Here is a 16,628-nt window from a genome sequence, read left to right on the forward strand (position 1 = left end):
GAAAAGCGAGAGAGTGTGTTGTCAGTGCTGGAATACATTGAAATAGTTGATGTGAAACAAAGCAAAAAATCTGCCAGAGGGATCAAATTCACACTGACTGTTAAGACTGTATTATCCTTGTTAGTTGACCTCAACTGTGAAAGTCCTATTTAACACCCTGATAATACATGCACTGTATATCCGTCTCAATTAATTTGGCCCACTTATCCTCGTATTGCAGCAATACTTCACAATGATGAATGATCATCCATCCATGCCCACCATCTTGATTTAAACAGATGATGAAATTTGACAGGAATATTAGCGCCGATGGATGATGCCATTTGATCATTTTCAATCAACGGTAGTTTGCTCGCTACTCTCATCAAACGAGACTGTTTTAATCATGCTAACATAAATAGCAAACAGACATTTTTTATTTAGCGGGTGACTATCCAAGACGTAAGGTTAAAGTTTTATGACTAAGCTCACATAACTGTCATTTATGAGTCTCAGAGGAAAAACAGTCATGGGTGTGATGTTTTGTGTGTGCATACTGATATTCATATTTCATAATTGTTGTGAAGAATCATTTACCGAATTGGTGTCAACATAAAGACAATACGTGAATTATTAATAGTGGCATAAAGGTAATTTGGGATGTTTTTTAATTCAGAGGTGTGTACCAAATTGGAAGCCCTTCCGCATTAGTTAGTAGCCATGAAGAACCTCTCAGGTTTAAAAACATCAGTCACTCCTGCACTAATGCGAGTTCTGTTCAACTACATGAGATGAGCAGACCGAATGTTATCATATCAATTGTATCATATAATATCCATTTTATTTGAATATAGCATAAACATACCGTGTATTACATTTATTGAATAATTAGTGTATTCAATATACAGGTACTACTTGTAATATAATTATGTATTGAATGTGTGGGTCAGAAAGGAGGATACAAATAAAATCTTACCGCATGCAAATGTACAAGTAATACAAAAACTAAAATGCCACAACATGTAGTAAATGTGCTGTAATACAAAATTATATACCACAAATTTTATCGAGTTACGAAGAGCACTCCATAGAGAGATGACCTTTGTTTGCTATATGGCCCAATAAAGTGACCAGATAGTAATATGATCTTTTATATGCTCATAACTACTGTAATGCAACACAAAATGGAAGAGAGTAGAATAAAATCTCAGGAAAACGACAACTGTCAACTTGATCCGATATTGAAAAAGCTGAAAATGTGCAGGACTCCTGTTGCAGATTAAAACAGTCATAAAAGCCTAATGCGGAATGTTCCAGTGTTGGACAACTGCCAAGCTGAAGACGTGGCACGCAACTCAAGGCCAAACGTTTTCACAATTAATCCACTATCTACGTAGATCTGAAACAATTACAGATATGGGAGATTTTCCTTCATTGCTCAGTGAAAACACATAAGTAGTTTTTAAAAATATATATATATCAATGCTGAAAACAACACATACCGTATGGTCCAGAGTATGAAAAGTATTTCAAACATAACTTTCATTTGTTTCTCTTACTCTACAGCCCACTTATAAAAATTTCACTTCATTAGAGAATAGTCTGTCGTCTTTGTAGAATATTCTTTACATAGTCTGGGTGTGTCCTTTTTCTGGGATGCTTCATTGTGAATTGACATGCTGTTTAAAAATGGATCCGCCTCAATTATTCAGTCTGTTATTGTAGTGTCAGTGACGATGTCTGGTTGTCACGGAAACATGGTCCCATGATCTCCAACCCACAGCTGGGGTCCCCTCTGGATAGACAGAAAATGAACTTCACCATCCTGGTGATTTTGACAGAAAATGAGGTGGCAATATGTACCATCACACCGTGTCAAAATGTGCCGAAGCGAGAAAGACCACAAGAGACAATATTCAGCGGGAGTCACACAAAAAAAAGCAATATAAAAGGTTATGAAGTGTATAATACAAGGCTTGAACTGATGAATGAATGCATGCAATTCTCTCTCTCTCTCTCTCTCTCTCTCTCTCTCTCTCTCTCTCTCTCTCTCTCTCTCTCTCTCTCTCTCTCTCTCTCTCTCTCTCTCTCTCTCTCTCTCTCTCTCTATATATATATATATACGTATATTTACACAGACACACACACAGACACACACAGATGCACACACGCGCACACACACACACACACACACGCACACACACACACACATACATATTTGTTCCAGTTTTACGAGATACACAAATCGTTTATAGCACAAAGACGCACGACCACGTGATTATTTCTTGAAGTCGGGCAAGCTGGATTAATATTTAAGCCGTTTGGAAACATTTTTCCAACACTAAATAAATATTTCAGTCATCATTTGAGAGGCTTGTGTGCCATGACAGGCAGAACTTAATGCCACTCAGAATATGTTAATTCCCACCGTAGCTATTTGGAGACGTGCAGCGAGCTGTCTTCTCAGCAGGACTCCAAATCCGCCCATGCTATCTTCTTGGCGCTTCTATTCCAACCTGTCAGCAGATGAGAGCTTCGTACACCTGCACCGAGCTGCCATCATGCACGTGTGTGTGTGCTTGTGTTTCTTGCTGTGCCGGCATATTCACAGCCGGCATTTCTGTCAAGCCTAATGAATCTCCAGAGAAGCGCTACCTGCCAGCTCTCTCTTGTTCTGTCTTGTCTTCATTGTTCTTTTATTATTTTCCCCTCTCTCCTTATTCTTCCTGTATTGACGTTTGTATAATCCAATGTGTGAATTTGTCAATTGTATCCTCATTATCTATTTCTATCGACTGTGTGATTTTAACAATTCACAAAAACCCAGAAGTGATGTATTGCATCTGAATGTGTCTGGGAACTCCATGGGCAGAGGCGGAGGTATTAATTATACGACCCTGCTGTATTAGTCATGCCTCAGCTCAGCTTGTCTATCTTAAATCCATTACCAATGCCTGAGGAGGCCTTGTTAGTTCACAACTGAGTACCAATTACACGGTATTATGATACATAGGCCTCATCTTGCAGTAATCAGAGCAATTAGGGAAATAAAGGGGCTTTACACGAGCAGAGAGGCAGAAGGAGCACGTCTGTCGACAACAAAAGATTCCTCTAAGCGCCCGCCTTAAATGTCCTTCAAAAGTTGTGACTGCAGTGAGATGTTGTGCATGGAGCGCGCCGAGCATGAGTAATGAAACACTTCACACTCATTTGGCTTTTTGCACTTCAAATGGGAATGGAAGAGCGCACGCCCATTAGATCTATAACCAATGCACAGCCCACTCCCCAAAGACTGTACACACCCTCCCAACCCCCCCAAATAGTCTATGCATTATGCATTCCGCCCATCTGCCGTCGTGTGAGCTCTCTATCCCAAGGGGGAGGGAGGAGAGAGGGAAGCTCTCACAGCTGGATGTAGGCGAGAAAGATCTCACTCACTTTTTCGCTCTATCTGTCACTGTGTGGGATGCTGGACTGTTTGGGGGTAGGAGGGGGACTCACCTGGGTTTGGCATCTTCCACACTGACACACGCACGCACACACAAACACACACACACAAGTGTCAGCATCTGTCATTTTGTTGTACCTCTGCTGTGCGTATTCAAGTGGTTGTGATTCCAAACAGAAGATGAAGGTGGCACCGCAGGAAACGGACCAGCTGTAGCATAAACAATGTGTAAAGCTTAAAAGTGAACGCATGTGTGGAGCAGGGATCAACAGAGACATGTGTGTGCTTGTGTATTTGTGTGCATGTGTGTAAGGCAGGAATTTGCATGTTCATGTTTTCTGAAGAATATCTTAGGTTTGTAAAAAAAGAAAAGAACAAAAACATTGACTATAACAGTGCATATTCCTGAATTGTAATTTATCAATTGTATTGAATTTGTACGTTTTTAAAAAAGATTTAATCCTGTGAATTTTAGTAATAAGGACACTGTCAATGTGATTAAGTGGAATGGATTGGATAATTCCACATGGCCTGTCCTGAAGAAAAGAAGAAACCTGCAATTTTATGATAGCATACATACCACACCATTGATCAAACTCATATGGAAAATATGGATCAATGAGCACTTATTTAAAATGGATGAATTGGATGTGTGTCATGTCACACACAAAGAGGGACACTGTATGAATACTTGACAATTATTTCATTATTATATTGACTGTACACACTCAAAAAAATGGTCCCAGTCTTGGGAACATCACGACAAAAGTCATACAAGAATGATCCTATATTCCAAAGTGAGAAGTGATGGAATCACAAGGCATCGGCTTATCAAATGTAATGTTTGTTCAACACGCCGGGGGCCTCAAGGGATGGTTTTAATGGCATCTTTGTCTTGCAGCTGCAAAACACTGACCCAAACCAAACGGCAACCTCATGATCCTCATCTACCCTTCAGCTGTTTCCGTCTCACTGCTCTGCTCTGTGTGTGCGTGTGAGAGGAAACACAAGCTTTCTTGTTAGGCCATCATGGAGGGCTGTGAATGTTTCAGATTTCACACAAAGGAAGAAAAGATGACGGGAGAAGACGGTTAATTTGCGGATAAACGAGGAAAGGGTAGTTGGAACTGGTGTGAGAGTTTAGAACACTTGTACGTTGATCTTTATCTTGTTCTGTGGCTAGTTTGTCCAAGCTTTGAGGGAATGTGGTGCTCCTTTTGGTTATCTGCTGTCAGAAGCATGAAGCGAAGCATTTGGCGGTTGCTTGAAGCCGTAGCCATAGCTACGTCATCAAATAGATGAATTCCAAAACTATATATACGAAAATGCACATATATCATTTTATTCCGATTTTGAATGTAGTTTTGTGGAGTTTGTCTTCTTGCCATTCAATTGCAGCTGCAACACCAGCTATAATACAACACCGACACTCCTTTAAAAACTATGTGCAATAACTATTTATTTTTTACTAAGTTGTAGTAAACTTAGTTTACAACTAAGTTGTAAAATGACAATAAAGGGCATTCTATTCTATTCTATTCTATTCTATTCTATTCTATTCTATTCTATTCTATTCTATTCTATTCTATTCTATTCTATTCTATTCTATTCTATTCTATTCTATTCTATTCTATTCTATTCTATTCTATTCTATTCTATTCTATTCTATTCTATTCTATTCTATTCTATTCTAAAGGGACAATTCCAAGCTAGTGTCCTCATGACTCAACCATAGCCTCTCTAGATTTAAAAAACAAAACAACTATGGTGGCCAAGTCTAATTTAAAGCCATTGAGGGTTACCTAGACAGACAAATAAAACTTTTATTCACTTTGAATTTGGTGATGATCTCTGAGCTCATCTTCCTTCAGGTAACACATCTTAAGTGGATAAAAGCTGTCATGGTCATTCCAAGCAACACTTTCTCGAGTTAAACTAATAACTACTTAGTCTATCAGTAAGTGTTTCAAAGAATAATCTTGCTCATTATGTGAAGAGCCTTTGTTTGGATAATAAGGCGGAACAAGGAGATACTTACGCCCTCTGTCAAGCTGTCGCAAAAATTAGGACCCAGTAGATCTATGATAACCAACAATTCACACCACATAGATATTGTTTTGTCAAATCTTTCAGTTAGTTTTATCGAGTTATTTTTTTCTTTATTATTTTAATATTTTATTACTATTTCATCAACAAAATATTTTTTTTCAATTTCAGTTGTACTCATTTTGTTGGGTTTTGTTAACAAAAATAACCTCGGTGTCAAGCTTTCCAATTAAAAACGATTCGATATGTATCTCAAAACGCAAAATGGTTCAACTCCGCTTGATTCGATGAAGTCGTATCTTTTAAATCAAAACCGATTTTTCGATTCAATTTTTTTTGTTACACCCCTAATGTATTTCAAAATCGTCAATCAATCAGTCACGTGTCATCATGCCGCATCATGCCTGATTTGTTTGAGGGGGGAGAAGAACAGATTCCCCGCATATCTGTAGCCACGCACACACACACACACACACACGCACACACACACGCACACGCACACGCATACACACGCACACACACACACACGCGCAAACACACACGCGCACACAGATGTGCAGAACAGAGCTTGTTGAATGATGGCTTGTTTGTGGTTCTGCAGTGAGGAAGGGTGTTGAGAGGTTGAAGTGGAGAGGGGAAGCAGAGGTGTGGAGGTGTAGACGAGTTGGACGTTCAGAAACAAACTGTCTTTGTGCCAGGTGCTCTGAGTGTGAGCTATGTTGTACTTGTAAGCGTTTGTATGTTGACGTTGTATCATATTGTTGGGAGTCAGTCATTTTCTTATTTATTAAATGATCTCATATATTAAATTTTATAAAAACTCATAGCACATAGACCTATCATGTAATTTTATATAAGTTGTTTTGACAGTGTTTAGTGGTTGGAGAGAGTTTGAGGGAAGTACACTACTATAGTTGTGTCGACATTGTGTGCACATGCTTTAGCTTGATAGTCTTTGTTAATGAAATTGTGTGAGCGTTGCTTTTTACTTTCTGCTATATCCGATGTGTAATTTTTATATTTTGAAAAGATCTCAGCTGTGACATAAATTCGTGGTACCCAACCGTTTCCCCGCCAGGGACCGTTTCATGGTTGTTCTGATTTTTTGTGTCCCGCCAACCATTTGTTGACGAGAAAGTAAAAAAGGAAGTTGGCTCAGACTCACAATGAACGCCACTGTTAAGCCATTCGTTTATGACCCAAAGCGGTTAGTTCTCCTTTAGTTGAGGTTTATGGAATCTATACAATTAGTTGATAATCTGTTGAATTTGCAAAACCCCCAATGCACAGATTCTTAAATGCGTTTATTGCTCTTTTTGCTAATAAAGCTGAAATAAAGAAGCTGTCTTCAAAAAAACAAAATCTAATCATCACCTCATTGATTTTAATTTTGCATACCTTGAGCTGATAAATATTTGTAAAGTTCAAAGGTCTCTCTCTCTCTCTCTCTCTGACCCCCCACCCTCTCTCTACCTCTCCCTCGCACTGATTCCCGCCAGCAGGGCTCACTTGAGGCTCTATTGATTTTTTGGGAGGAGGAGGAGAAAGTGAAGGGGGAGGAGTGGAGGAGGAGGAGGAGGAGAGATCATGCAGAGAGAAACTGAGATGAGATTGTTTGGAGTAGCGAACGATCGCAAAAAGGAAGCAGTTCCAGTGGTGCGCTGAAATCACACGTGTCACTGCAAGTGTGGATGCGGGAACAAGTGAAAGTGTGCCCACTCTCGCTGACAGACATACTTTCTCCTCTTCTCGGCTCTCCTTGTGCACCTCCGCCCTTTATTCCGTGGAGTGGAAGTGCTTTAATGCCCCTGCTCACCCGTGGAGGAGAACAAGGAGAGAAGAGTGGGGAAGAAGAAGAAGAAGAAGAGGAGGAACAAGAAGTAGTCGTCCCAAGGCCTGGCCATCACTTTCCCTCGCCTTTTGGAGCTCTGTCCTCTCCCCCTTCCTTGCCCTGCATGGACGGGGATGGGGAGAGCCGGATGCTGCTGCAGCGGGGCTGAGCGCCTCGCCACCCCGTCTCTGGTGCGCCGCCTCCGGCCACTGGTGCTGCTGATCATCGCTCTGATCTCCGCTTCGCGCATAGGTAGATACACCGCTGGCAGTTTTATTTTTTTATTTTTTAAAAATCACTCTCAGCTTACAGAACGCATATTACAATGACCATACGTGCTGTTATCGCGTTTTAGACCCTTTTATTCTTCTTTGTGTTGGGCCCACGCCTGCATGACATTGGCTCTGTTTATAGCGGCAGTGCGGCAGCCCCAGCCCGGATCGAGTTTCTGCATGCTCCTCTCTCTGGGGTCGTCATTCTCCTCCTGTCTATGGCTGCGAAAGTAGGGGAGGCTCATTGCTTCTGCACATGTGCATATAGCTGCTATCAATAAGAATGTAAGCAGTTATGAGTCTCTATATACAAGTAAAACCTTGTTTTATGGTGTTTACTGCAGCTTAATGAATAGCAAAGCCTCTACGCTGGACTGCTCATAATAAAAGTTAAATCCATATCATGGAGTTGAAAAGCATAGATCCAACCTTTATCAGTACCTTACTAACAAATGGCATCTAGTGCTGTCTTTAGAATAACATTACAATAATAATTACAGTTAATATAAACATGAACAAATATTTGCACTTCTATATAGACAACAATACTGCATTCCATAATAGACGTGGGGATATCTTCACAGTCAAAGTTGAGTGCAGTTCACGTTAGCCTCAATTTAATATTTCAGCTAATGTCAAATGCATGTAATTAACATCACTGTCTTTTAAATTGAGCAGCAAGAGAAACACATCACTGAATGTAAATGAGGTGTGCTCACTGAAAGATAACGGTTCATAAAGTGTCACATATCTGGATTGTTTTATCCTGGAGAACAAATCTATATTTATTCGGTACAAAAAGCAGACTCTCTTTATGGAGCCACTGTTCAAAAGTGTGTCTGTCTGTGTATGTTATTGTGCGTGCGCAGGGGGTTGGCTGTCTGTGAAGCTGTCACACCTTCAGTAATTAGTTTAACACAACCAAGGCAGCGGCACAAAAGCACCTCTGCACACAACTTGGTGGGAAAAAAACAGACACACTTGCCATTAAAACTAACCTTCCAGGCACCCCTCAGTCTCACCTCGAAAGAATACCTATCATTCATTTGGCAAACAGAGCACTGATTTGTATTAACTTGCACGAGTCGTTCCTGAGACACACTTCTCGCCGCTAGTCTTGCGAACGACATTGCCATGTGTTTGTTTGGACAGGCGGACAGGAATGTCGGAATCTTGTGTTCGCACTCCTGACTTTCTTGTCAAGGAGGGTGCATGCTGTTGTGAGTTCCTGTAAAGTGTTGCAGCTTCTGCTCCGAGGACTGTTTGTGTGATCCGAGTTCAGGGTGAGAGAGAGAGAGAGAGAGAGAGAGAGAGAGAGAGAGAGAGAGAGAGAGAGAGAGAGAGAGAGAGAGAGAGAGAGAGAGAGAGAGAGAGAGAGAGAGAGAGAGAGAGAGAGAGAGAAAGAGAGAGAAAGAGAGAGAAAGAGAGAGAAAGAGAGAGAAAGAGAGAGAAAGAGAGAGAAAGAGAGAGAGTGAACAACAAGGTGATCAATAAGCACTTGGACTGCGAGATCATGCCTGAAGATCCCTGTCGGATCTCCAGGGATCAAAGTGGTTGGAGGCTTCCATATCGGGAGACAAAAGAAAGCTTAAAACCAAGCCGCGGAGATTCACATCATGGATCTTTTGACCCCGGTGTGTTTGCAGAGAAGCCATGTGGGGAATGCGGGAGGCCCGGCTGCCGTCTGAAATATTGCTGAGGGCGGCTAATTACTTGGGGTGGGAACACCAACAACAGCAGAGAGTGGCGGTGATTGAGCAAAAGGCGTTGAAGCTCTGAGCAGCCTGGAGAAGCAATGGAGTAAACAAGAAAGCAAAATATTGCTATTATATTGTTTTATTGTTTCTACTCACCCTTGGGCGTACAGGACACCAGGCTTACACTTGTGCGAATAGTCCTCATAAACTTCTCTCTATTATTTTAGGAGATAGCAACTTTTTTCTTTTTTTTTTATTCACCCTGACACACAGTACCACAAAAAGAGATTTTTTCCCTCAAGCATAGTGGAATTGCACTGAGGGCGAAGATGCACACTGTGGTCTGTAGATGCCTTCACTGTTGTGATAAAATAGGGACAGCACATAACGGACCTTCTCATAAACCAATCTCATCTTCTCAGAATTAAAAGTCACATGCCCAGAGGAAAAAAAATAAAATATTCCATTGTCAGTTTATGTTGGGTGTCGTTTTCCTATTTTTTATAAATAGCATCAGATTACTCACAGTTGCTGTGGAATTAGTGGAATTTTTATCTACTTATTTTTTTGAAAGGCTTAAACAGAACCTAAATCAATCCACATCAGTCAATGCATTTGAATGGTCGCTCGTTTGTCGGAAATCATCGACATCAACCCTAACACACACACAAAACATTTCTATACCAGTCAGACAAGGGGCAAATTTGAGTGTTTCAGGCATGCCAGTTTTCTGGAGCACGACCAATGTAGAAGCACAAACCAGAACACAGTTTACATTCCAAGTGCAGCAGAACAGTTGTTACTCATCATAGCAAAAACATCGGAGTATTTATTTACATCTGGTTTGAACTCTGTTCTTATTGGACTCGATTCTTGTGTTGCTCCATCACTATGCTCAGGTCTGGTGATGAAAAGGTGCTTTTGTTAGTGTTACAACTGCTACTGATAATGATACCTTGTGAAAGAGAATAAAACTGCGCTGATAAGATATCAAGCTGTATTTTAGTACCGCCTGCGCACGGGGGACAGAAGTCAGATTAATTCGGTCAGGGTCAATGTGTCCTCTGTGTCCGACAGCCACGATACAGTTTGTGTGTCTGGTCTGGTGTCGGTATGGAACAGCCAAGGGTTGTGAGTAGTATGGGGTCTCCTCGTAGCGTTTTGTAAATTCAGAGCACTACTGCCCCCAAATGGTGGTCCAGGCTCCTTCATGCCCCCCAAAAACAAACGTGTACAAAGGCACGCTTGTGTGCCTGTTTTTGTCCAAGCCAGATCTAATATTGATAAGTGATGGTGTGACATGAGAGGAATTTGTTGACTTGAGCTGAAACAATTTTAGATTTTTCCTCATTGGCCTTATCATATGAGGTTTAAATGAGTTCATTCTTTCTTTTGCCTCTAAATGTGTGCACGCAGCTGCTCATCCACTGCACTCCTCTCTGGCCTAATCTAATCGAGGCATGCCTTGGCTGATGCATTAGATCTGCTCTCTATCCGCCCTCCAACGTTACAAAAGCGTCCGTTTTACTTGTGTCGCAATCCAAAATGAAACAATGGGAACAGCAACAATTCTGAGAAAATCCTGTGCATTTCTTGGTGATAAAAGTCAGATATTAATATGCCTCTCTCACCCCATATGACCGCTTCCCCCTCCCCTTTTCACCCTTTGAAACCCGCACGCTGCCACACACAGACACACACTGTCGTTATCCCCCCACCAATGTGTGTGTGGCTAAATTTTCCATTTGGCAAGTAAAATATAGTCCCGAGATCTCCATTGATCAAAATGTGCTTACTGCTAATGGAAGGCCACATGGCCTTGTGTATTTCACACACAATGTGGTGAGGACTTGTGGTAGCTTTTTATGGTTCCTGATAAACATGGCCTTATCTTTTACAGTCTTAAGTAGTCTTAACAATTCTTTATCTTTTCTTTTTGCTGCTCTTTGCTTTATTACACTTTGTCTTTATTACACTTGCAAAGCGGTTCGGCTTGATTGATCCAAGTGTTCTGAGCAGTCGGTTGGCGGCTCGTTCTTTTCTTTTATTAGATTGCGACCAGCCGGTAAGTTTGTGAGTTTAAGATCAAAGCCAGCTCCAAACGCTCATCTTAGTTGTGTCCTAAACTTTCCATTTCTGCTTAAAGCCAACCTTCCGGCTTTTCCGTAGCTTGATAACTGATAATATTTCTCTCCTTCATCTGTAGGTAATTGCCAGGTGATCAGCCCTCAGTGTCGCATCCAGAAGTGCACCACCGACTTTGTGTCCTTGACCTCTCACCTCACACCGGCTGTGGATGACTTTCACGTAGAATTTTGCAAAGCTTTGCGGTCTTACAAGGCCTGCACGCAGAGGACGGCAAAGTCCTGCAGGGGCAACCTGGTTTTCCACTCGGCCGTGCTGGGCATCTCGGACTTAATGAGCCAGAGGAACTGCTCCCGAGACGGCCCCACTTCCTCGACGCAACCCGAGGTCTTCCACGAGCCGTGCAACTACTACAGTCGCATTCAGCATGCGCACACACACGCCCATGCGCACGCGCACACTCACAGCCACACTCACGCAAGGCCCGGATTCCTGTTCTGCGGGCTGTTCGGGGACCCCCACTTGAGGACATTCAAGGACAGCTTCCAGACTTGCAAGGTGGAGGGGGCGTGGCCTCTCATCGATAATGACTATCTGTCGGTTCAGGTCACCAACGTTCCAGTGGTCATGGGCTCCTCTGCCACAGCCACCAATAAGGTAAGAAACAAGCAATTTGTTAATCATTGACGAGTTTTAAGAGATGAAAGTCGGTGTTTCAAGCAACCACTACAGTTCATTTGATCTTGACTGCTTGTTGAATTTCATCAAGCTTGCATTCCATTAGGAGCACACTGACACGGTTCGACTGACTGGTTGGACATTTGCCATCGTTCTTGACATTATGCGAAACGTCCACATATCTCACATACCTCTGTGGCCCTTGAAGCAAATTGGAGATACATAATAATGACCATAGGATTTTTTAACTATATGTAGGACATAGTTCTCAAGTCAACAATAGGAATGAAATTTACTATTGAATTTACTATTCTTCATGTTTAGCTATTCGTATCGTACTGTAAACACTAACAATCATCTCTAAGTTCTTATCAGTCACCATCAAGGTTGGTATTTTATTTTCTGTTTTTTTATGACAGTTAAAAACATTCAAATCTCAAATAGAAATAAACGTTATAAAAATCATACAAAATAAACTTTGTACAGTTGATAAGAGCTTTGTGGTAACAATTTGACCTTGACCTGTTTCTGTTTGACCTTAGCAGTTGCACAGTGCAATGTTACTCGCCAGTGAAATCCATAAACATGCAATGATAGAATTTTCAGTGGACTGCAGTGTGTAAGACTCCAATCCTTTCCAAGCTCTCCACCGCTTCAGGGTGGCTAAAAATCTCATGTTTGTGTTATTTTGCCACCCCTCCCCTCTTCCCCTGTTGACATTGAAAATGGTAGTCATAGGTAAAACATTTTTACCGTCTCTCAACTTATCAATCTGTTCTACTTTAATGTATCTCTCTCTGGGTCTCGGCCGATCAACCTCACAGGTGTACGACCAACAGCTCAGTCTTGTGACTGTCTCTTGTGACTGAAGCACTGTTGTGAAACTTAACGTGGTTAATGGCTCAGCATAGCCTGACCTCTAATAACACGGAATGATATGTGTGAAAGGATCCACTGTTTATTGTCGTGCGTCATCTCTTTGCACTGAGTGTGTAGTTTCGGCCCTTTATACCCCGTATGATAACTAAAATCTACAAATTAAGCAGTAGAGATTTTAACAGGATATGTTGATTTTTCTGTCCTCTTTATTCTAGTCCGTGCACATTTTTGGTTATTCAAACACATACACACCCACACAAGCAAATAGAGTTGCACACCCACCCACACACAAAGCAAATAGTATGCTTGCTGCACTGTGGAGATGAAGGTCTGACCTTGTGTCAGAGGTGGGGCATGTTATTAGTCACAATTATTAGAAACACACACACACGTGAATGCACATACACACGCACACTTGCACGCACACACAAACACACAGCCTTAATGGCTTGACTGGGCTCATGCCTCATGGCTGTCATGTGAACAAAGCCGCCATTCACCGGAACTACGATGCTGGACTCGCGCTCGCTGCGGTGCTCACACCACACCCTTGTACACACACTGCTGCTTCCACTGTCCTGAGTGTGTGTGTGTGTGTGTGTGTGTGGGGGGGGGGGGGGGGGGGGTTCGTGTGTGCATGCATGCTTGCGCCAGCATGTTTGCATAGCTGTGTCAAATTGCAACTTGTTAAAAACTCATTTAGACATTTCTTAAATGTTGCACTGTCAATAAAGTGTGTTGATATCTGAGCTCTGCATGTGTTGCTAAGAGAGCTATAATTGAACTTATTGAAACAAGTTGAATAGTATGAGAAAGGTATTTCGCTATATTAGGATATCTATCATTGTTTTGGGGAACATTTTGTGTCAAAAGTATTGGTGGTTTCGGTGCTCGGTTTCGGTGTCTACTTAAGAATTGAGTACTTGTACTGATTTTGGTCTGAAAAAATTGACATCAAGTGGTACCCCTAACGGTTAAGAATATTTTTTACTTCCAAGTGTTTTATTAATTACAAATGTGTAATATAATTTTTCCAGTATAGTTTACTTGATTGATGCAGGTCTCTTTGTGTCCTTATAGATCACGGTTATCTTCAAGCCCTACGAGGGTTGCACCGACCAAAGGGTCTACCAGGCGGTCACAGACAACCTACCCGCCGCCTTCGACGATGGTACGGTCAGCAGCGGAGACCCCATCCACATCTCCATGGGGACCGACGGCGCCGCCGGGAAAGTGAGGGCCCTTTGGATCTCAGAGCGCAGCCCGGGCCACCACATTGAACTGCACGCGGGCTACATCGGCGTCACGGTTATCGTCCGACAGCTTGGTCGCTATCTGACCCTGGCCGTTCGGATCCCCGAAGAGCTGGCTCAGGCCTACGATGCCACTCAGGACCTGCAGCTATGTCTGAACGGCTGCCCCAGAGTGGAGCGCATCGATCAGAGCGGCCATCTGCCTCTGTCGCCGCCTTCGGTGGGCCTTCAGCTCCAGCATCTGCACAAGCCCAGATACTCCTCACAGATACAGTTATACTCTCAAAGCGACAGGCAGGCGTTCACTGTGGAAGCTGCTAAGGAGCGCTGCCGGGAGCAGCTGGAGGTTCAGGACATTTACTTCCACTCCTGTGTGTTTGACCTCCTTACCACAGGGGACGCTAACTTTACCGTGGCAGCATACAGCGCCCAGAAAGACATGGAGAGTCTTCATCCGCACAGAGACAGATGGAGGATCTACCCCCGAGGTTCCGCCCCCTCCACCTTCTACTACCCCCAACCTTTGCAACTGCTCACTCTGCTTCTGCTTTGTACACTCAGCTTTGTGTAAAAGTGATTGTCCTGCATGTACATGAAGTGCACCAGAGAGAGTTTTTGCCGGAGCACTGATACTGGTTCCTCTCTTCACAGGAAGGATTTACTTAAGCAGATGTGACACGTGTCATAGCGGTATCACTTTTCATCATGTTTGGATCGAAAGCCAATGACAGTGACTTAAATGTTGCTCTGTAGGCGATAAGCGATGCATTACCCAAAATGTAAATAATGTTTTGGTCTTTCTAGCACAGCGTAATCGTGTAGTGTTTTTTTTTTGTTTGTTTTGTTGATATTTGGTGTGATTTCTTTCCCCCGTACCTCAGAAAGAGGATTTTTGTCTTCATAGAAGCACTTTATTTTTTTGCTCATTCAAATCCACATCAGTGTTTCTTACTCACGCTAACGTTGGTAAATTTTTAGGAAAATACATCAATCTCAAACTAGCTAATTGTACTCAGAATAGTGCTTTAAGTATTATGTCATTTGCTATTTTTTGAATGTACTAAAAACATCTGTGTGGACATGTTTTTCTTCTCCAGTCCCGATTTCAACATGTGTGCGTGTCAGTGTTTTTTGATCCAACTGCCGACTTGCCTGGATGTGTTTCTAATTCCTTTGGGAGTCATTTTAGAGGATTCTGATGTCAAGTGCAGTAAAGGGGCTTGTATTTGTTGCTCATTGTAATCTTTGTTGGGTTGATTTAAGCCAAAGACAAATGGCCGTTTCTCTTTATAGATTAGAAGCAATTCAAACCAGCACCCCACCCCCACCTGTTTTTTAATATGCTACTGTAAATTAATAAACTCTTTCTCTTGTTGGATCTCGGTTAACCCAAGGACTGAATATTGGACTAATCCCTGCAAACCAACATTTCACCACCATGTCCATTTTTGGACATTACAGCAGTTGTGGAAAATGTTTGTTTTCTTTTTTAATTATCTGATAAATGTGTCAAGTCTGGACTATGAGCCATTCAGTCATATTGCAATCGTGTTTGTGTTTATCATGTGTGAATGTTTTGTGAGGCGAGGCTGACATGCTTAACTTATTTAAGAACTGTAGATTCCTGTCTAGATAGCTACATTCACTTGCCCTGTGAATAATTTAAAAAATGGAAGTTGTGGTTGTGCTGTCACCCAGTGGTGCTCTGTTGCTATGTCAATGTGTTATTGGAGGCACTTAAAAACATGGAGCAAAGAAACATGTCTTATGTGTTTTTATTCTAACAAACAAAATCATAACAGTTCCGGCATATTTTGTGGCTAACTAATTAATTGCAACATTTAAAACACCTTTCCAAGCTATGAGATGGGAAAGAACAGTGGGATCGCACTTTTTGAATGCTATAATGTCTGTGTGAGGTTAGGTAACGTCCTGATAAGATGTGAGGTTTGGCTTTGACACAACCTCAACTGTCAACACCTGGGATGCCAATGTTTCAAAAAAATACTAATGCTTTACCATACAGGTGACACTCTTTAATTTGTAGTGCAGAATTAAAAAAGTAAAAAGTCTCCCTTTTGTTTTGTCAGCAAAAAGGATATTCCCAAACAGTCAAAGTAATTTGTCTAAGCAGGCACAAACAATTTTTAGCTCACCATCCCAAGCTTTTAGGCCACTTAAATTATGTACAGGCGATTTACATATTTGTGTGTCGCACAGTCCCTTACCATGTTGTAACAGCGTGTATTGTCATCATGGAGTTAAAAACAAGAATCTTCAAAAGAAGCAGCTTCATGATGAAGACGATTACTGTGTTGGTCCATTTTGCAGCTTCTGAGGACGAAACCACCCCTAATGTCATAAACAACACCAATAATGTAGGATAAATAGTTATTCCATTGTAAAAACATGTAGATAAGATTAAAAAACAATATGTTTACGAAATGTCCTAATTATGTC

General features: G+C 41.8%; 1 protein-coding gene across 1 annotated transcript; it reads left to right on the top strand.

Annotated features, from left to right (window-relative positions):
• Positions 1-7,058: 7,058 nt before the first annotated feature.
• rgmb (repulsive guidance molecule BMP co-receptor b) lies at positions 7,059-15,927 on the top strand. Its single transcript, XM_061279781.1, has 3 exons — positions 7,059-7,556; positions 11,480-12,015; positions 13,996-15,927. The coding sequence occupies exons 1-3, from the start codon at positions 7,439-7,441 to the stop codon at positions 14,737-14,739; spliced, it is 1,398 nt and encodes a 465-aa protein (XP_061135765.1). The 5' UTR covers positions 7,059-7,438; the 3' UTR covers positions 14,740-15,927.
• The last annotated feature ends 701 nt before the right edge of the window (positions 15,928-16,628 follow it).

Source organism: Syngnathus typhle, linkage group LG5, assembly GCF_033458585.1.
Source record: "Syngnathus typhle isolate RoL2023-S1 ecotype Sweden linkage group LG5, RoL_Styp_1.0, whole genome shotgun sequence".
Classification (NCBI taxonomy): Eukaryota; Metazoa; Chordata; class Actinopteri; order Syngnathiformes; family Syngnathidae; genus Syngnathus; species Syngnathus typhle.

Excerpts from the sequence above, each read along its gene's own strand:
- rgmb (XM_061279781.1), top strand. The coding sequence starts at position 7,439 with ATGGGGAGAGCCGGATGCTGCTGCAGCGGGGCTGAGCGCCTCGCCACC. Across the intron at positions 7,557-11,479 it reads GATCTCCGCTTCGCGCATAG|GTAATTGCCAGGTGATCAGC; the intron begins GTAGATACACCG and ends CTTCATCTGTAG. Across the intron at positions 12,016-13,995 it reads CTGCCACAGCCACCAATAAG|ATCACGGTTATCTTCAAGCC; the intron begins GTAAGAAACAAG and ends GTGTCCTTATAG.